We start from the raw sequence: 22,047 nt of genomic DNA on the forward strand, positions 1-22,047 counted from the left end.
AAGCATAGTTTGCCTGAAAGATATTGTAGGCTCTTCTCTTGTTTCGATTTTGAGTCATTCTTATATATAATTAACCCACCACTTTGGCTGCCTTTAAGAATTTTTTTTAAGTCCTTCCATGGGATTGAATCTGCTTAGTGTTTACTATCAAAAATTTCTGTTAATTGAGTTAATGAAATCTTGTTCTGTGTTTAACCAAAAACATCAACAGTTCTTCGCATCATCATTAAGTCCTAAACCATAACACCACTTCCGTTTCAAGATATGTGATGTTTTTACCTTTTTAATTTTTGCCCAAACATAAGTCGAAAAAGTGAAAATGTAACTTTTGGTGAAACCGAGGAAGCAACACTTTATAGTCCACTTCCTGGGGTGTTAGATGCTTTACTACTGGGCGTAGATATCTCCCCATCTTATAACAGATTTACACTTTTGTTTGCAGAAATAGAGGAGATCCAAGACCCAATTGTGATTTACAAATAGGAATGTTATTTTTACAATCACTCCCGTTAGATCTCATCTAGAGAAAGAGAATGATGATGGGTGGTTATAATCATCAGCCTGGAGGTGATGGTGATTCCTGCAAGTCGATGGTAGTAAAAGGATTTTTGGGTACGGTAGGATTGTGTTTGATCGGTTACATATTAGGTCCTCCTCTATACTGGCATTTAACTGAAGGTTTGATTGCTATAAGTCATTTTTCTATCGCAAATACTTGCCCTCCATGTATTTGTGATTGCACTTCTCAGGATTCTCTGCAAGAATCCCTTCTGTCCCTTCCAATAGGTAAGTCTAATCTTGCCTTTATTTGTTTAATAATTTCTATATACATATGCCTGATCTCGTTAGATTCTATGTTGTGTGCATGCAGATTGTGTCAAGCATGAGCCAAAGGTTAATAAGGATATGGAGAGGAATTTTACGCAACTCCTGACTGAGGAATTGAGGCTACTAGAAATTGAAGCTCTAGAAAATGAGCAGCGGTCCGATATGGCATTGCAGGAAGCGAAGAAAAAAGCATCGCAATATCAAAAGGAGGCAGATAAGTGCAATTCAGGAATGGGAACTTGTGAAGAGGCACGAGAGAAAGCAGAAGCTGATTTAGCAGCGCAGAAGAGAATGACTGAGATGTGGGAGTTGAGAGCTCGACAGAGAGGATGGCAAGAAGGTCAAGCCAAAAGGTAAGAATATATGGAATTAGATGTTAGTGTTCGAAAATGGATCCCTCTTAATGGAGGCTTTATTAAAATAAAATTGGAGATTATGAACTAATTTTCGTAATCATGCAGGAAATTACATGGGATCAAGATGCACGAACATCAATGGAGCACTAGGAAGAAAGGGGCTGCAATTCTTCGCTATGCTTGGAGGAAGTCACTTGGGAAAAATCTAAAGGCTAAAGGACGCGGATCATGGAAACTGGTTAACAAAGCTTAGTATGTGCAATCTATTGTCGAAATTCAGATCTCCCCTGGCAGTTAAGGGGAATGGTCGATGATATATTATCTTTTGGTTCACTAGTTGGCTAGGAAATAAGTGTATGTTATTGCATTGTCGAGAAAACCCTATCTCCCACAATGTTCAGATGCAATTCTATCCATGTCAGCTTGGTTGTCAGAAAATATATCAGATTGTTCCGTCGTTTTAAGTCCAGCAGAAAATGGACCAGACGGCCTTTGGTAAGTTCCATCAAATTGATGTATAAGGATCCTTATACTAGGCGAAATTTGTAGAACAGGTGAACATTTTAATTGTCATCTGCTCAATGAATGCTGTGAACCCCGAACAACACAACGAAATAAATTGAATGAGAAACAATTGCGCATTGGGGTTCGTGTATCCTACATTTTCAACGAAATTTTAATTCAAGACACACCTCTTGCAAAACAAATATCAATCATATCTGATATATCGGTTTGAGGTTCGTGTGTCCTACATTTTCCCTGGATCGAAAACTAAACGACAATCACCATACACTCCAAGATTAATCAATAAGAGGCCATTTCCTCCCCTTTCATCATATTGTGCACAAAGGATTCACTGCAAATGCAGCTGCATAGAAAAGAAAGCGAATATTAGCTCCAAGCTAACAGCATTATTATCAAATACTAAAGAGCAGCATTGTATAAGATAGAAATGTGACAACCTAGGGTCTAAGCCGTAAATGTGACAGTGAGACTGATCTTATTTGTTAAACCCAAATCTTTCCTCTAAGGTTTTCTCTCCACAGGCGTCACCAATCTAAACTCAAAACATAGAAATGGTGAGTGCCTTTTGAGGAACGATGGATTCTGTTGAGATTATTAATCCCAATTGTCTGGGCAATCTAAGATCCTATGGTTTATAATCTTTTATGCCTCTTCACTCATTGTCAATTAATTTTGAGTTGGATGCCATATTCTAACATGGTATCAGAGAAGAGCAGGCTATTTGCGACGAGTCATTCAATTTGATTTGAACGCCTTTACTCCGTGTCACTCGATTTAATTGTCCAAGTGTTAGACCCAACGAGAACGCCTTTACTCCGCGTCACCCGATTTAATTGTCCACGTGTTAGACCCAACGAGGCTACACGTAAGGGGGCGTGTTGAGATTATTAATCCTTTACTCCACGTCACCCGATAATTGTCCACGTGTTAGACCCAACGAGAACGCCTTTACTCCGCGTCACCCGATTTAATTGTTCACGTGTTAGACCCAACGAGGCTACACGTGAGGGGGCGTGTTGAGATTATTAATCCCACATTGTTTGGGAAATCTAAGATCTTGTTGTTTATAATTCTTTGGGCCTATCCACTCATTGCGGTTTATAATTGTTTGGGCCTCTCCACTCATTACCAATTGGTTTTGAGTTGGATGCCCGTATTCTAACAGATTCTGCACGAAAATAGCAAATTATGTGCAACTTCATGTAGTCTCTACGAGATGATGGATTGATTAATGCATATATGTGGAATTTGGGTGTTGATTCCGCACGATAATAGCAAATTATGTGCAACTTCATGCAGTTTCTACGAGATGATGGATTGATTAATGCATATACGTGGTATTTGGGTGTCAGGGTTTTTGGATGGTTAAGTAGGGACCTCATGGAAACCAAGTTCTCGCAAAAGACTGAAAGCTGAACTCGAAGCCATAGTTGCTAAATTTAAGAATAAGCTGAAGCCATCAGGATTTACGAGAAGCACGTGACGGGATCAAGTAAACTTTCCCTAACTGACTAGTAGGGTTTTTATAGAAACTGTAATGCTTTTAAGTTACGGAAATTGTATTTCCAAATTCTATAACCCTTCTTGGAGGCCTATATAAACCATATACAGCAGCAATCTATTCATTCATTCAAATTCGAAAATACACACGAAAATTATTAGCCAGGTACTTCCGTTCGATCAATTTGGTTGTTTAACTATTCTTTTTTAAATCATAAGGTTAATGATGAATACTCGTATATCTGGGAATCCGTCCAAGTTATCCAGAAGCAATGGAGCTGCCAGAGATGATGGTGTTTTCAAGTATGTCTCTGATCATTTCATCTATGAAATTCTCTTAAGAACTCATGCCGACTCTTTGATAGTATTCAAGGGTGTCTGCAAGGATTGGCATTCATTAATCAAGGATCCTAATTTCATCAAACAACATTATAATTATCATGCAACAAAGGGACAATCTATTGGTTTGGTATCTCTCTTTGCAAGAGAAGATCGTTCTGATATATACACTCTCACCATTATTAACAAGTTGCGCAAAACAGCCGAGACTCCAGATGGTAATCTATTGAAGAGGAAGAATGAGCAGTTTCAGTTAAACACACAAGCGCATGAAAGATCCTTGCAAATTACATCATGCAACGGTTTGGTATGTTTCCACAGGGAATTCCCTGTGCATATGTGGAACCCAATCACAAGGGAATTATTGATGCTTCCCCATCCTGGAATTGATCATAACAAAGAGGTGGCCACCGGATGTGGATTCGGATTCGACGCAAAACGTAATGAATATAAAGTCATTCAGTTATACAGACGTATGATAACTCTACATTGGTCTATGAGGTTTTAACCTTAGGTACAGACATGACATGGAGACGACCAACCCAACATAAAAACGGCCTTCTTCATCCGAATTTCGTGGAATTTGAGGCTGGTCAAGGAGCAATATTTGTTGATGGATCCTTGTATTGGCATGCTAACGAACAAATTTTTTGTTTTGATGTTACGGCCGAAAAGTTTAATGTGATTAAGGCACCTGATATGACACATCTAAAGTTGCAATCTCGTTACGAGTTCTTGGTAAGACTCGATAGGAGTGTTTGTTATATAAACCACGATATAACGCATCAAATGCTGCATACATGGAGGATGCAAAGTAATTGCGCTGACGAGAAAAATATATGGGTTAAAGGGTGTAGTATTGATGTGAGTTGTATTAGTGTTCCGGATACTGACATCACCCCGGTATACAGCCGAAGTAAGAAGATTTATCTGAAATACGGGAAGGGATTGGCTTGCTACGATATGGAAAGTCGAGAATTTGTGAAAGGAATTTTGAAGAAAAGAGATGATGATCTTGAGTTTGAGTTTGAGTTTGTTATCTACACAAAGAGCATTCTTTGTCTGAAAGATATAGTTGGCTCTTCATTTGTTTCGACTCTTCAGCAGAATTGTTAACATTTATTCTTAGACGCTTGTTCAAATACTTTTATTCACAATGAAGTATTGATGATTTTAAATTTTATAATTCGATGGTTTCTTATTTCTTAAACCGAGTCTTAACTTTTTTTTGGTTTTTTTTTTTTAATGTAGAATGATTTAATAGTAGATGATAGAACGAATATAATTTGATAAAAGTATTATATTAATGGACTTTATGATACAGAAAGCTACTACTGCTAAAGTCGTACAAGGCGGTGGAATTCCCTGCTAGGCAAGTAGTTGCACACAATCTACCTATCTGTTTTATCTTAACTAGATTTGTGCCCCTGATACGCACCCTACATATTTTTTCTCTTAATTTGGTGTGTGCGGGGTTCTCTCCACCCCGTGGTAATCCATTTTTGATTTGGTATATGCGCGGGGCTTTGCCCCGTCACATTGCGATGCATTTTGTTATTTGGTGTGCGTGGGGCTTCGTTATTCCCCATGACCATGCAATTTTTAGTTGGTGAGTCGTGAGGATTCGCCCCGCCAGTGGCGATGCATTTTTTATTGGTGAGTCGCGGAGCTTCGCCCCGTCCAGTGGCGATGTATTTTTGATTTAGTGTGACTGGGCAAATACATAAAATAGTGGAGAATATGTGCAGATTTATATATTTTTTCCTTTTATTTTGAACAGACAATTTTTCAAATTAATAAAAAAAAAAAGTACAAAAATAAATTAAATTATTAATTTGGAAAATATTCTTTTTTGCGTAGAAAGTATACTTTTTTTCCTCCTTTATATATATATATTAATTAATTTGAAAAAAAGAGTCCCTATGTAGTAGTTACTCGAATTCCAAATTGAATTTGGACTTCCATAAGATTCCAAACATAATTTTTAAACTATTCCTACGTTGCCAAGTGTCCTCACCTAAATATTGTCACCTCATGAAATTCCAAATTGAATTTGGTTTTTTTTTTAATCTTTTTCCTATTCTTTTTAAACCAATCATATGTTGTCAAGTGTCCTCACCAAAACGGCCGTTTCACAAAATTTAAAATAGACATATTTCAGCCAATAGGAAACAAGGATTTCCTCACCATTTAGTGTGAGATCTTTATTTGTCTCAGCCTTTAAGTCTTTAGATTTACTATTTTAGGTTGTCAGCGACACACAAAACAAAAGAGAAGACTGGATTTTAGTTTCCCAAGGACTGAAATGCACTAGCTCCGTCCCTGGCTCCAGCTAACTAGAACCTGTGAATGTGCATGGGGCTCAGTAACAAACCCCGTTTAGTATAGAGCTGTATTAGTGTTAATCCTAATCATGACCCTAAGTACGCAATAGTTATAAGCACAAAATAGTTGTATCTAAGTAAACTTTAACAAGTGTTTGAAGGAAAGCAGTTTGGCTCAAGAGACATAACATGCGAAGAGCCTACTATATCTTTCAGACACAGAATGCTCTGAAAACTAGTTTCACAAATTCTCGGCTTTCTGTATAGTAACCGATGAACATGAGCATAGAGATTCTAATGTAGTTGTGAGAATAATTTTATGTATCTTCATTGATAGGCAAAAGCCTGATTTATACATGTTTACACAACTAGATAAGGCAAATAAAAGATCCACCTAACAATTAGATAAGGTAAATAAAAGATACACCTAACAATATCTAGGATATATACAGAAAGAATATATATGCAGTTACAACTAAATAACAAACACAATAATGTCAAGATATATCATATCTTGACCATATCTTAACACCCCCCTCAGATTCAAGGTGGTGGAGTACACATCTTGAGTCTGGAAATTAAGAATCGAAGACGAGCTGCAGAGTGAGTCTTGGTGAAAAGATCAGCCACTTGAAATTCTGATTTAACATGTGGAAGAGTGATTGTACCTTTCTTGAAATGATGACGAGTAAAATGACAATCTATCTCTATATGTTTTGTACGCTCATGAAAGACATCATTGTGTGTAATTTGAATAGCAGCCTTGTTATCACAATACAGTGGTGTAGGAGCATAAATTAGAACTCCCATATCACGAAGTAGCCACCGTAACCAAATGAGTTCAGATGTGGTGTGAGCAAGTGCTTTATACTCTGCTTCAGCACTTGAACGAGAAACCACATTTTGTTTCTTACTTCTCCATGAAATCAACGAGTCTCCCAAGAACACACAATAGCCTGTAATAGATTTTCTATCTGTAATATCCCCAGCCCAATCGGAATCTGAGTAAGCTTGAAGAGTGAGATCACACTTTGATGAGAAACACAGACCTTGATGAAGAGACCCCTTGATATATCTTAGAATTCTGAGAACAGTTGCATAATGAGTAGATCTTGGAGCATACATAAACTGACTGACTATGTGAACTGCATGACTTATGTCTGGTCTCGTAATGGTCAAGTAATTTAGACTCCATATTAGTTGACGATACAGTGTTGGATTATACAATAGAGTCCCATCTGTAGGACTGTATTTTACATTCAATTCAAGAGGTGTGTCAGTTACCTTATTGTCAGATAGCCCTGCACGCTGTAGAATCTCAGATGCATATTTGACTTGTGATATGAAATAACCAGTGGGTGACATGCCAACTTCAATGCCAAGAAAGTAACTTAAAGATCCAAGATCTTTCATCTTAAAACAATCACTGAGATATGATTTGAGTTCAGTAATACCTTGTAGATCACTGCAGTAATAACCATGTCGTCAACATACAAGAGAAGAATGACAATTCCTTTTCTGACGATCTGACAAACATAGCTGAATCACAGAAGCTTTGTGTAAACCATACTGGAGAATTGCATTGCTAAACTTCTCAAACCAAGCACGAGGTGCTTGTTTGAGTCCATATAATGCCCGTCGAAGCTTACATACTTGATTAGGTTCATGAGGCAAACCAGGAGGAGGTTGCATGTAAACCTCTTCTTGTAACTCACCATGAAGAAACGCGTTTTTCACGTCCATTTGATGAAGCCCCCATTGTCGTGCTGCAGCAACAGCAAGTAATGTACGAACTGTAACCATTCTGGCCACTGGTGCAAATGTTTCTTCATAGTCAACACCATACTCTTGTGTATAACCTTTTGCAACAACTCGTGATTTACATCGTTCAAACTCACCATCTGACTGGTCTTAACTTTATAGACCCATGCTTCCAACAACTGATTTTCCAGGAGGAAGGTCCACCATTTCCATGTGCTGCCTCTGCATGTGCTTCCAATTCATCATCCATTGAATCTTGCCATTCTGGAATGGCTGCAGCTTCTCTGTATGTTTTTGGTTCATAAAATGACAAAATAGAAGACAAGGAACAGTGATAGTCTGCATACTTAGCTGGTGGTCTTCGATTGCGAGGTGGCAAAGAATTTTCTTCAGAATCAGGATCTCGTTCCTGAGTTGCACTGTTAGGTTGAGTCGTAGAGTGGTCTTGGTCATCCGTATTTGGTGGATCAACAACTAGAGGAGATGGACTTTCAGGAGTAGATATAGGAAAAGTGCTAGGATTGGATTCACTAGGAAATGGATCAGAATAAGTGAAAGACTCAAAAGATGATGATTTGCTGCTTGGAAGTGACCAGAATGGAACTTTCTCCCAGAATGTGACATGACGAGAGACACGAAGCTTTCTATTAACTGGATCATAACAACGGTACCCTTTTTTTCAATACCATAACCAAGGAAGACACACAAGACATTCTTTTGACCAAGTTTATGACGTTCACGTTCTGGAAGGAGTACAAAACAAGTTGAACCAAAGACTCGAAGCTCAGAATAGTTTGGTTTCTTACCATAGAGACGCTCATAAGGTGACATTCCTCCTATGACAGTTGTTGGGACTCTATTGATGGTGTAGACTGCAGTAAGGACTGATTCTCCCCAGAAATTTGAAGGAACTGAGCCAGAAATTAACTGAGTTCTAGCTGTCTCTATAATATGACGGTGTTTACGTTCTGCAACTCCATTTTGTTCTAGTTTCAGTACATGACAGTTGAAGAATGGTGCCTTGGGTTTTAAGAAATTCTTTGAATGGATTGGAAATATATTCCCCTCCTTGATCAGCACGAAAAACTTTGATCACTTTACCAAACTGAGTTTTTATCATGGTTGAGAAATCAACATATAACTTAAGAAAATCTGCTCTAGAGCTGAATAGATATACCCATGTATAACGCGAATAATCATCAATAAAACTGACATAATACAAAGCACCTCCCTTTGACATAATTGGAGATTTACCCCAGACATCAGAATGTATAAGAGCAAAAGGTTCAGTTGAGACAGAAGTGCTAAGATTAAAAGAAAGAGCTGGTTGTTTTGCCAGTTTACAAGAGATGCAATTTGGTTCTTTATCTAACCGAGTATCTCCTAGTAAACCCTTATTGATCATATATGAAAGACAAGAAAAGGAACATGACCTAACCTAGAATGCCAAGACATGAAGGGAGATATTGACACAGGTGCAGTGGGTAGCATCTACGACATGACTTTTAGATTCCGCTGAGAGAGCAAGATATTGAAGGAGATACAACCGACCAACTCTACGGCATATCCCAACTAGCTTTCCGGTTTTGAGATCCTGTATAGCACAACCAAAAGGAAAACAATATGTGTTATAACCTTGATCACACAATTGACCAACTGAAATAAGATTCATTGTAATATTTGGAACAAGAAGCACATCTGGTACATAGAAGTTATTTGAATTGTTGACCAAGCCTATATGACTTGCAGTTATTGTTGATCCATCAGCAATATGAATCTTAGGGGTGATGACAGGATGAAGACTTTCAAAAAAAATTTGATTAAAAGTCATATGGTTTGATGCTCCTGAGTCGAGAAACCATTATGTTGAATAAATACCTGAGGATATAGAGAAGGCAGATGCAGCTGTAGGGTTGTTACCAATTTAGAGTGCTTGTTTAATCATCTCTTGAATATCAGCAAGGTTTGGTGCTAAACCACCACCAGGTACGACTAATGCAGATGAGGTTGTCGATTTTGCATATGGATCTGTTGCAGATGAAACTGGAGATGCCGTAAATCTGGTAGGTGTATTGAATTTGTTTCCTCCATTAGCATTGATCCTTCTCATGTTTCTTGAGGTTGGTGAGGTGCAGAATCTAGATGAGTGACCAAATTCCTTACAATACCCACACTGTGTTATGGGTGTGTCAGGTATTGTGGCAGCAGGTGATGTATTGGCCGATGGGAGATTGCAGTTCCTTGCCAAGTGTCCAAAGGTCTTGGAGTTATGACATTGTACTTGAGACATATCACGTTGCACTTGAGCATTTGAGTTTCTTGGAAAATTTTTAGGGATGGATCGTGAGGGCACATCAAATACTCCTGATATCTCCGCTGTGATTCTTTTCCTTGTTTCTTCTGTAATAAGTTCAGACAAAGCAACTTCCACCGTGGCAAGAGGCGAACGATGAAGGACTGATGCCCTAACAGACTCAAACTCATCACGCAAAGCCATTAGAAACTGAACTAAATGTGTTTCCTCTCTATACTTCTGCCACAATTCCAAATCTACGGTCCATATTGGTTCCATGAGTGCTAATTGATTCCAGATTAAATACTTCTCAGAATGAAAAACAGAAATAGACTGATCATGCGATTGTTTCATAGATCTAATATCTTGTTCGAGTTTATACCTATGAGCAAAGTTGATTTGGGTGTACCTTTTCGAAAGAAAATCCCATGCATCTTTGGATACCTCAAAACTTGTGAGTTGCATGCTTCTGGAAGGAATGACTGTGTTTCCAATCCAAGTGAGAATCCTGTGATTGTTAATCTCCCATTCTTCTTTTGGATCCTTTTTCTGTGTTTCATTTTCTTTCCCTTTTTCAACAGAACTGCTTGTTGTAGGTTTCTTTTCTATACCATCGACATACTTCCGCATACTCTTTCCTTTAAGAAAACTCCTCATGAAGAATGACCAGTGATTGTAATTGGTTCCATCAAAACGGACAGTGATAGGTTGAGAATCTTCTCTTGACATGATTACTATGTTTTCTCTGGGTTGTATTTTCTCTGGATTGTATTGCAGCGGAAACTGGTTCTCAGATCTTTCCTAGCTCTGATGCCATGATGAACATGAGCATAGAGATTCTAATGTAGTTGTTGAGAATAATTCTCTGTATCTTCATTGATAGGCAAAAGCCTGATTTGTACATGTTTACACAACTAGATAAGGAAAATAAAAGATACACCTAACAACTAGATAAGGCAAATAAAAGATACACCTAACAATATATACGATATATACAGAAAGAATATATATGCAGTTACAACTAAATAACAAACACAATAATATCAAGATATATCATATCTTGACCATATCTTAACAGTAACAATCCAATCCTTTCCTTATCTCAGAAAATCTTCTTACTACGAATGAGTCGGCCTATTTATTTATTTATTTTCTTAACCGGCTATTTCATATTATTTCATATGAGTAGCTAATGATGCAAAATTCATAAATAATGAGACTCTACCAAGTACACTAAGCAACTCCTTTTGCAAATTGTTCTTCTAACATATACTAGATATGCCTCACAATTTGACACCTCTATGTTGCAAATTATGACTGTAGTGGAGGTAGTGGAAGGACTAAAAAACATAATACTCATTTTAAGAAGCAAGCTCAATCCGAATTATTCCATAAAAAGTAAGTAAACTTTAACAAGTGTTTGAAGGAAAGCAGTTTGGCTCAAGAGACATAACAAACGAAGAGCCAACTATATGTTTCAGACAAAGAATGCTCTTTGTGTAGGCAATAAACTCAAAATAATAATCATCTCCTTTTCTGAAAACTGGTTTCACAAATTCCCGGCTTTCGATATCATAACAAGCCAATCCTTTCCTGTATCTCAGATAAATCTAATAGACTTTATATTATCCTATTACCTTATTTACCATTAGGAAATTATCTCCATTTACTTGGGTTGTAAACACGAAAGATATTATTATGGTTTTATATATATTCTAGCCAAGATAGAGCTGTCAATTTATAACCCGGCTTGCGGGTTGACCCTAACTCGTCTTGTTTCAACCCGGCCCGGCTTGGCTTGTTGTCTAAACGGGCCGGGTTAGGGTTGGCATATACAACCCTACTAGAAAACAAGCCGGGCTAGGGCCAACCCGCGGGTTACCCGTCAACCCGTCAAAATTAATAAGTATATCCCTCAATCCCACCAACTCTTTAAAATCCATGATTTGCAAACATATATTAGAATTAGTTAATTTTAAATCAATAAATAAAGCTAATTTTGGATCTACCCAAACAAATATAAATTTTTTTTGATTTTAAATAATCAATCAATAAATTAAATTACAACTTAGATTCATCAATCACATATTTATTCGGGATATCCTAAATTGATAAAAGGACTAGCATAATTTAAACAGTGAGTTAGTCTTACTCACATTAATTTAAACTTATAAAATGATAAAAAAAAAGTAAAATGCTTAGTTGATGTTAGGGTTCTCTTCCTAAGAAAACTAAAGCGCCGTAACCGGCTATATCGTTGATTAAGTGGCAATAAAAACGTCCACTTTACAACAACTCAGTGGTGGGGCTTCTAGTTAAACACCAAATTGACCTAGGTTCGACCTTTACTAAATGAATAATCCTAAACAATCCTAAATTTTAAATTTAATTTTTAAATTGATAACATTAACAAGCCAACCCGCCAACCCGTCAGGGTTGACCCGTCTAGGGCTAGGGTTTGGGTTTTGAGCTTGTTCGTGAATAGTACTAGGGCTAGGGTTGACCCTAACCCTAGTACGGGTTGGCAAGCTAGGGCCGGGTTGACCCTAGCTTGCCCGTTTGACAACTCTAAGCCAAGAGGAACATTTCTCCTCAAGGAAATTATCATCAAATCCAAGTCATCAAATCCAAGATGGTATCAGCCCCCTCTACGATCCTATTTTCTCTAAACCATTAAAATCAATGGCGACGGAACAACTGAAACTCACAGACATTGCTTAGGCATATAGTTCTATGCATCTACAACAACCCGATGATACTTTCTACATGGATACCGGTGCTACATCACACCTTACTGCTGATCCAGGTAGTCTACACAACGTTTTCAATTCTAGCAATGTACGATCTATCTTAGTTGGCAATGACAATAGTATTCCAGTTACTGATAGTGATACCAAGTTCATAACCCTTCCCTCTCGTACTCTTCAACTCAAAAATACTCTTGTTGTTCCCGATATTATCAAAAACTTAGTATCCAAATCTCTCTTCCACAACTCCTCATAAACTTGCCCCCCGCTCCACTAAATGTGTCTTTCTTGGTTTTCCTCCCAACCACCGTGGATATTGCAGCCTTGATCTTGCCACAAACAAGATTATTATCTCTCGTCATGTAACTTTCGATGAAAATGTTTTTCCCTTCACAAATCTCACTACAAATACCTCTTCTACTGATCCTCCAACACCCATGTCCGATAATGATTCCTCTTCTTCTCCTTTTAACTCCCCCCGTATCGGACATTTCTCTTACAGTTGTACAACTACTCCTACTGTCAACCATTCCCCACCCACTCCACTTCCGTACACTCCACCTCACCGTCGCCTAAACACACTCTTCACTGTCCCTCCTACAGTTCCACCAACTCCCAGCACTCACAACACAGCACAACGTCCACCTCCTACTGTGACCTTGTTGTCACCTCCTACTTACACCATCCCCACTACCGAACCTTCCATTCCTAATGCTGTCCCTACTACCTCTTTTCCCACTACTACAGTATCACTTCCACCTACTTCTTCAACGTCCCACGTCTCCACTCCCACTAATACAGCTTCACCTACACCGACCGATCCCACCCCTTCTACTGTCCCCAGTTCTGTTACTCCTTCAATCGTGTCACCTACAGCTACTGCTCCTTCAGCTCCTCCCATACCTACAACTCCTTCTCGTCCTATTACTCGTACCTCTCGTGGCATATTCCGCCCAATCAATCGTCTTAATCTTCATGTCCAAACCTTACGCCATATTTCTCCTATTCCTCGTTTTCACTTGTATGCTCTTAGGGACATAAACTGGAATGCTGCCATGAAAGATGAGTACAATTCTATGTTGAAAACTAATACTTGGGAACTTGTACCACGACCACGTGATGATCATGTTATTCATTCCATGTGGCTATTTCGTCACAAATATAATGTTGATGGTTCTCTACAGCGACACAAGGCACGTCTTGTTGCTAATGGTAAATCTCAGCATGTTGGGGTTGATTGTTTTGAAACGTTTAGTCCGGTTGTCAAACCTGCTACTATTCGTATTGTTCTTACTATTTCCACTTCGCGCTCTTGGCCAATTCATCAGCTAGATGTTAAGAATGAGTTTCTCCATGGTGATCTGACCGAGACAGTTTATATGCATCAGCCTCCGGGGTTTGTTGATCTTGATCACCCTGACTACATATGTCGACTACGCAGATCGATATATGGACTCAAGCAGGCTCCCACGACGTGGTTTCAGAGATTTTCCAAGTTTGTCACAGGTTGTGGTTTCCGTGGAAGTGTATGTGATCCCTCACTTTTTGTTTATCAATCAGGATCTGAAACGGCATACTTACTTTTATATGTTGATGACATTATTTTGACTGTCTCTACTGATGCTCTCCTATGCCGCTTCATTGATTTGATGAAGAGAGAGTTTGTTATGTATGACCTTGGTCCACTACATCATTTTCTGGACATCACTGTTACTCGTTCATCCTCAGGATTATTTTTGTCTCAGTCATTATATGCACAGGACATCATCGCGCGTGCCTCCATGACAAAATGTAATCCAGTGACTACTCCGGTCGACACAAATTCCAAGCTCATTGCTACCTCTGGCCCGGCATTTTCGAATCCACACTATACGGAAGCCTAGCGGGTGCTCTTCAGTACCTCACTTTTACTCGGCCAGATATTGCATACGCAGTTCAACAGGTATGTCTATTTATGCATGATCCCCGTGAGCCTCACATTCATGCCTCAAGCGAATCCTTCGCTATCTTCATGGAACCATCAACCACGGACTGTTTCTCTCAGTCTCCTCTATCTCTGGCTTAACATCATACTCTGATGCTGACTGGGCGGGTTGTCCTGATTCTCGACGATCGACATCTGGTTTTTGTGTCTTTATTGGTGACAATCTCATCTCCTGGTCCTCCAAGCGTCAAGCCACAGTCTATCGATCCAGTGTTGAAGTTGAATACCAGGGAGTAGCAAACACGGTTGCTGAAACAACATGGCTTCGCAACCTTCTTCTAGAGCTTCGACTACCTCTACGACGTGCTACTATTGTTTACTGTGACAATGTAAGTGTGATATATATTTCTGGAGATCCTGTTCAACATCAACGCACCAAACATGTGGAGATTGTTATACATTTTGTTCGTGAACGAGTTCGTATTGGTGCCATATAAGTCTTACATGTTCCCTCTGAGAACCAATATGCTGACATCTTTACCAAGGGGCTTCCTCGACAACTATTTGTTCGCTTTCGTTCTAGTCTTAGCGTTTGTTCCTCTCCCGGTCAGACTAAGGGGGTGTAATAGACTTTATATTATCCTATTACCTTATTTACCTTTAGGAGATTATCTCCATTTACTTGGGTTGTAAACACAAAAGATATTATTATGGTTTTATATATATTCTATCCAAGAGGAACATTTATCCTCAAGGAAATTATCATCAAATCCAAGAAAATCTTCTTATTTAGAATGCATATTGGAGTGATGTAATTCTCTGGAACACTAATACGGCTTACATTAATACTGCAACCTTTATCCCATATATTCTTTTTGTGAGCGCAGTTGCTCTGCATCTTCTACATATGCAGCATTTTATAAGTTATATCATGCGTCTTGTCAGGTATCCGAATCAACTTAAACCTTTCGGTCGTGACATCAAAACACAAAATCTGATTGGTAGCATGCCAGTACAATGACTCAATGATCCATCTACAAATATTGCTCCTTCACCGGACTTATGTTCCTTGAAATTCGGATGACGAAGGACGTCTTTTTGATGAATTTGTGGATACCAAAATATGAACCGCCACGTGGACATAGGGAAGACGCGAGAATCCTGTCAAAAGATCTTATACCGTGTCCCGAAAACCTTCGTCAGTTACTTGTCAAATCAAGTCAGGATCACCAGTGTTGACTATTTGACAAAGTAAAAGTCATATGCGAGATAATGTCCCACGACGAAATGATCCACTAAGAGAATATGATATATGAAGAATCAATGAAGTGCCCTGCAAGATACCAACCACGAAGTTGAAGTGGGCGAAATAAGCTAACTTGGCAAAAAAGATAACCTGCGAAGTAGATATACTGGGGAGCAAGAAAAGAGACAGGTGTCCCGACAAACCCATGTGAACGTAGCGAAAGAAGGGGAAAAACTTTATGGAAAATGGCTTCGCGAAGTATAAGCAGTCCCGAAAGAAATCGGCGAAGGAAAATGAGATGTACCCCATTAGAGTTGATTGGTCTATAAATAGAGGTCCTTGGCCAAAGCAAGGGGGATTAGGGTTTCCTGTATTGTAACAAGAACTTGTATTTTGTTTCTTTAGAATTCATCAATAAAATTTTCTAGTTTATATCACTTAACATGTCTTAGATCTTGGTCATTTTCCTTTTGGGTGTACTACTGGATATTCCAGTAGTTACATAGCGCCCAGAAACAGGGACTTAGATTGGGGATCCATCCTCCTCTCTAAGAGTTTGAGAGAAATAAAAACCATCTAAAAATCGTAATAACTTGAGATCCAGGCGAATTCGGAAGAAAACGTTGGTGAGAGCGGCATACGGAGAATAATACTCAACAAGGATCGAACGATGGCAGGAAAAGCGAAACAAGTGAAACCGCTAACAATGGCGAGAGAAGGACAAACGGTGGACGCTCTAAAGGGAGGAGAGGAAAAAAGAGGCGTCAGAAGAAGATGAAAGACAAAAAGTCATAAGGCAACGAAAGGCAACCCGAACGTAGAAGATGAATCATGATGGAACATGTCCAAATCGTGAAAGCTGGAGCTGTACGGAAAAGAAAACGAACCGAGAAAAGGTGGGGAAGAACGATGGTGGTAAAGACGTGATATTGAAAGAACCAAGTAAGACACTTCGTCGAGAGAAGAGGAAAGCAGAAGGCGAGACGAGATGATCAAGCAAAACGAGGAGAATATGAACGTAATGGAAAAACGGAGGTCGGAATTACACATGGAGAAACACTAATTCGGAACGATAAAGTTTCGTCTCGGAAAAGGACTTATATCGGGAGGAAAATCCTTATAAGGATACGAGGAAGAAGACGAACGAGGATTGCAGAAGAGAAGGGATGCTAGAAGGACACAACCAGGAAAGATATCTAAGGAGGATGCAGTGGAGGCGAGATATGAAAATCATAGGCTAAAATACGACGATGAAAGGAGATGCGAGGACGAAAACAAACGCAAAGGGAGAGAAAGAGATATTGAAATCAGCAAGAGGGATTATGGCCTCGAGATCTTGCATGAGTTACGAAGATGAGAAAGATGGGGAATTCGCACAGGCAGATAGGTCTCAATGGATGGAAGAAAGGTCATGTTGACCATATGATACGTGTAGGGATGCAAACAGCCTGGAGGAGAGCTGAAGAAGATTGACAGAAAGAAGGAAAAGTCATTACAAAAGGATCAAAAGCCACGAGGTGATGAAACTGGAGGACAACAACATAGGAACTCAAAGCAAACGAAGCAGGGAGTAAAAGCATGGACAGAGCTAGAACTCCCAAAGCTTAACACAACTGGGAAAGGATATGGGAGGAAGTGACACTGACCGAGGAAATCCCAAGCCACCAAATTTGGGAAGAGAACCAGACCCTGAGAATAAGAGTCACGAGTTCTGCAGATATCATAGTTTTCACGCACACACAAACAATTGCAGGAGCGTCAAGAAAATCTTACTTCGCCTCAATAGGGCAAGGGAAAATCGCATATTACGTAGAGTACCGGGAATACCACCCCCACCACATCATCACGGGGACCTGACAGAACGGCATCGAGTCAAAACAAACCAGGGAAGGGAGTGTTTGGATGTCATCTGGTAGTGCATTCGAAGGGAGATTCCTCACTTCCAAGATAACGTGCTCTCAAGAATACACAAGGTAGATTATGAAGGGGACGAAATATTTCCTGTAAAAAAGAAAGAGAAGTTAGAAGAATTGAAAAAGAGGGACTCAACATATGGACTCACTGGTCATCACCTTAACCGCTTGTAAACATTCGTTAGGTAAAGAAAGCCTACATAATAAAGAAAGAGCATAGGCCGTGGACAAGATCTTATACCGTGTCCCGAAAACCTTCGTCAGTTACTTGTCCAATCAAGTCAGGATCACCAATGTTGACTATTGACAAAGTAAAAGTCATATGCGAGATAATGTCCCACGACGAAATGATCCACTAAGAGAATATGATCTACGAAGAATCAATGAAGTGCCCTGCAAGAAACCAACCACGAAGTTGAAGTGGCGAAATAAGCTAACTTGGAAAAAAGATAACCTGCGAAGTAGATATACTGGGGAGCAAGAAAGAGACAGGGGTCCCGACAAACCCATGTGAACGTAGCGAAAGAAGGGGAAAAACTTTAGGAAAAGGCTTGGGCGAAGTATAAGTCCCGAAAGAAATCGGCGAAGTAAAATGAGATGTACCCCATTAGGGTTGATTGGTCTATAAAGATAGGGCCTTGGGCAAAGCAAGGGGGATTAGGGTTTCCTTGTATTCAAGAACTGTATTTTGTTTCTTAGAATTCATCAATAAATATTTTCTAGTTTATATCACTTAACATGTCTTAGATCTTGGTCATTTTCCTTTTGGGTGTACTACTGGATTTCCAGTAGTTACATTTTGGCGCCCAGAAACAGGGAGTTAGATTGGGGATCCATCCTCCTCTAAGAGTTTGAGAGAAATAAAAACCATCTAAAAATCGTAATAACTTGAGATCCAGGCGAATTCGGAAGAGAAACATTGGTGAGGCGGCAGACGGAGAATAATACTCAACAAGGATCGAACGATGGCAGGAAAAGCGAAACAAGTGAAACCGCTAACAATGGCGAGAAGGAGCAAACGGTTGGACGCTCTAAAGGGAGGAGAGAAAAAAGAGGCGTCAGAAGAAGATGAAAGACAAAAAGTCATAAGGCAACGAAAAGGCAACCCGAACGTAGAAGATGAATCCATGATGGAACATGTCCAAATCGTGAAAGCTGGAGCTGTTACGGAAAAGAAAACGAACCGAGAAAAGGTGGGGAAGAACGATGGTGGTAAAGACGTGATATTGAAAGAACCAAGTAAGACACTTCGTCGAGAGAATAGGAAAGCAGGAATGGCGAGACGAGATGATCAAGCAAAACGAGGAGAATATGAACGTAATGGAAAAACGGAGGTCGGAATTACACATGGAGAAAACACTAATTCGGAAACGATAACAGTTTCGTCTCGGAAAAGGACTTTATATCGGGAGGAAAATCCTTATAAGGATTACGAGGAAGAAGACGAACGAGGATTGCAGAAGAGAAGGCTGCTAGAAGGACACAACCAGGAAAGATATCTAAGGAGGATGCTAGTGGAGGCGAGATATGAAAATCATAGGCTAAAATACGACGATGAAAGGAGATGCGAGGACGAAAACAAACGCAAAGGGAGAGAAAGAGATATTGACGAATCAGCAAGAGGGATTATGGACCTCGAGATCTTGCATGAGTTACGAAGATTGAGAACTCAGATGGGGAATTCGCACAGGCAAGATAGGTCTCAATGGATGGAAGAAAAGGTCAGTTGACCACTATGATACGTGTAGGGATGCAAACAACGCCTGGAGGAGAGCTGAAGAAGATTGACAGAAAGAAGGAAAAGTCATTACAAAAGGATCAAAGCCACGAGGTGATGAAACTGGAGGACACAACATAGGAACTCAAAGCAAACGAAGCAGGGAGTAAAAGCATGGACAGAGCTAGAACTCCCAAAGCTTAACACAACTGTGGAAAGGATATGGGAGGAAGTGACACTGACCGAGGAAATCCCAATGCCACCAAATTTGGGAAGAGAACCAGACCCTGAGAATAAGAGTCACGAGTTCTGCAGATATCATAGTTTTCATGGACATCACACAAACAATTGCAGGAGCGTCAAGAAAATTACTTCGCCTCATAGGGCAAGGGAAAATCGCATATTACGTAGAGTACCGGGAATTACCACCCCACCACATCATCACGGGGACCTGACAGAACGGCATCGAGTCAAAACAAGGCAGGGAAGGGAGCTGTTTGGATGTCATCTGGTAGTGCATTCGAAGGGAGATTTCCTCAACTTCCAAGATAACGTGCTCTCAAGAATACACAAGGTAGATTATGAAGGGGACGAAATATTTCCTGTAAAAAAGAAAGAGAAGTTAGAAGAATTGAAAAAGAGGGACTCAACATATGGACTCACTGGTCATCACCTTAACCGCTTGTAAACATTCGTTAGGTAAAGAAAGCCTACATAATAAAGAAAGAGCATAGGCCGTGGACAAGATCTCATACCGTGTCCCGAAAACCTTCGTCAGTTACTTGTCAAATCAAGTCAGGATCACCAATGTTGACTATTTGACAAAGTAAAAGTCATATGCGAGATAATGTCCCACGACGAAATGATCCACTAAGAGAATATGATCTACGAAGAATCAATGAAGTGCCCTGCAAGAAACCAACCACGAAGTTGAAGTGGGCGAAATAAGCTAACTTGGAAAAAAAGATAACCTGCGAAGTAGATATACTGGGGAGCAAGAAAAGAGACAGGTGTCCCGACAAACCCATGTGAACGTAGCGAAAGAAGGGGAAAAACTTTATGGAAAATGGCTTGGGCGAAGTATAAGCAGTCCCGAAAGAAATCGGCGAAGTAAAATGAGATGTACCCCATTAGGGTTGATTGGTCTATAAATAGAGGTCCTTGGGCAAAGCAAGGGGGATTAGGGTTTCCTTGTATTCAAGAACTTGTATTTTGTTTCCTTAGAATTCATCAATAAATTTTCTAGTTTATATCACTTAACATGTCTTAGATCTTGGTCATTTTCCTTTTGGGTGTACTACTGGATTTCCAGTAGTTACATTTTGGCGCCCAGAAACATGGAGTTAGATTGGGGATCCATCCTCCTCTAAGAGTTGAGAGAAATAAAAACCATCTAAAAATCGTAATAACTTGAGATCCAGGCGAATTCGGAAGAGAAACATTGGTGAGGCGGCAGACGGAGAATAATACTCAACAAGGATCGAAAGATGGCAGGAAAAGCGAAACAAGTGAAACCGCTAACAATGGCGAGAAGGAGCAAACGGTTGGACGCTCTAAAGGGAGGAGAGAAAAAAGAGGCGTCAGAAGAAGATGAAAGACAAAAAGTCATAAGGCAACGAAAAGGCAACCCGAACGTAGAAGATGAATCCATGATGTAACATGTCCAAATCGTGAAAGCTGGAGCTGTTACGGAAAAGAAAACGAACCGAGAAAAGGTGGGGAAGAACGATGGTGGTAAAGACGTGATATTGAAAGAACCAAGTAAGACACTTCGTCGAGAGATAGAAAGCAGGAATGGCGAGACGAGATGATCAAGCAAAACGAGGAGAATATGAACGTAATGGAAAAACGGAGGTCGGAATTACACATGGAGAAAACACTAATTCGGAAACGATAACAGTTTCGTCTCGGAAAAGGACTTTATATCGGGAGGAAAATCCTTATAAGGATTACGAGGAAGAAGACGAACGAGGATTGCAGAAGAGAAGGCTGCTAGAAGGACACAACCAGGAAAGATATCTAAGGAGGATGCTAGTGGAGGCGAGATATGAAAATCATAGGCTAAAATACGACGATGAAAGGAGATGCGAGGACGAAAACAAACGCAAAGGGAGAGAAAGAGATATTGACGAATCAGCAAGAGGGATTATGGACCTCGAGATCTTGCATGAGTTACGAAGATTGAGAACTCAGATGGGGAATTCGCACAGGCAAGATAGGTCTCAATGGATGGAAGAAAAGGTCATGTTGACCACTATGATACGTGTAGGGATGCAAACAACGCCTGGAGGAGAGCTGAAGAAGATTGACAGAAAGAAGGAAAAGTCATTACAAAAGGATCAAAAGCCACGAGGTGATGAAACTGGAGGACAACAACATAGGAACTCAAAGCAAACGAAGCAGGGAGTAAAAGCATGGACAGAGCTAGAACTCCCAAAGCTTAACACAACTGTGGAAAGGATATGGAAGGAAGTGACACTGACCGAGGAAATCCCAATGCCACCAAATTTGGGAAGAGAACCAGACCCTGAGAATAAGAGTCACGAGTTCTGCAGATATCATAGTTTTCATGGA

The 22,047-nt window shown here is 39.8% G+C and overlaps 2 protein-coding genes across 2 annotated transcripts; both read left to right on the plus strand.

Annotated features, from left to right (window-relative positions):
- The first annotated feature begins 521 nt into the window (after positions 1-521).
- LOC113338524 lies at positions 522-1,839 on the plus strand. Its single transcript, XM_026583930.1, has 3 exons — positions 522-786; positions 872-1,181; positions 1,290-1,839. Exons 1-3 carry the CDS (start codon positions 534-536, stop codon positions 1,435-1,437), a joined length of 711 nt encoding a protein of 236 aa, XP_026439715.1. The 5' UTR covers positions 522-533; the 3' UTR covers positions 1,438-1,839.
- Positions 1,840-3,435: 1,596 nt separating this feature from the next.
- LOC113272241 (putative F-box protein At3g16210) lies at positions 3,436-4,056 on the plus strand. The gene has a single exon (XM_026522115.1). It carries the CDS (start codon positions 3,436-3,438, stop codon positions 4,054-4,056), a length of 621 nt encoding a protein of 206 aa, XP_026377900.1.
- The last annotated feature ends 17,991 nt before the right edge of the window (positions 4,057-22,047 follow it).

Source organism: Papaver somniferum, chromosome 1 (assembly GCF_003573695.1).
Source record: "Papaver somniferum cultivar HN1 chromosome 1, ASM357369v1, whole genome shotgun sequence".
NCBI classification, from domain to species: domain Eukaryota; kingdom Viridiplantae; phylum Streptophyta; class Magnoliopsida; order Ranunculales; family Papaveraceae; genus Papaver; species Papaver somniferum.

What these genes read in the sequence shown, in the direction of transcription:
- LOC113272241 (XM_026522115.1), top strand. Translation starts at nt 3,436, where the DNA reads ATGAATACTCGTATATCTGGGAATCCGTCCAAGTTATCCAGAAGCAAT.
- LOC113338524 (XM_026583930.1), top strand. Translation starts at nt 534, where the DNA reads ATGATGATGGGTGGTTATAATCATCAGCCTGGAGGTGATGGTGATTCC. An exon ending in CCTTCTGTCCCTTCCAATAG is followed by an intron (nt 787 to 871) that starts GTAAGTCTAATC and finishes GTGTGCATGCAG; the next exon opens with ATTGTGTCAAGCATGAGCCA. An exon ending in CAAGAAGGTCAAGCCAAAAG is followed by an intron (nt 1,182 to 1,289) that starts GTAAGAATATAT and finishes GTAATCATGCAG; the next exon opens with GAAATTACATGGGATCAAGA.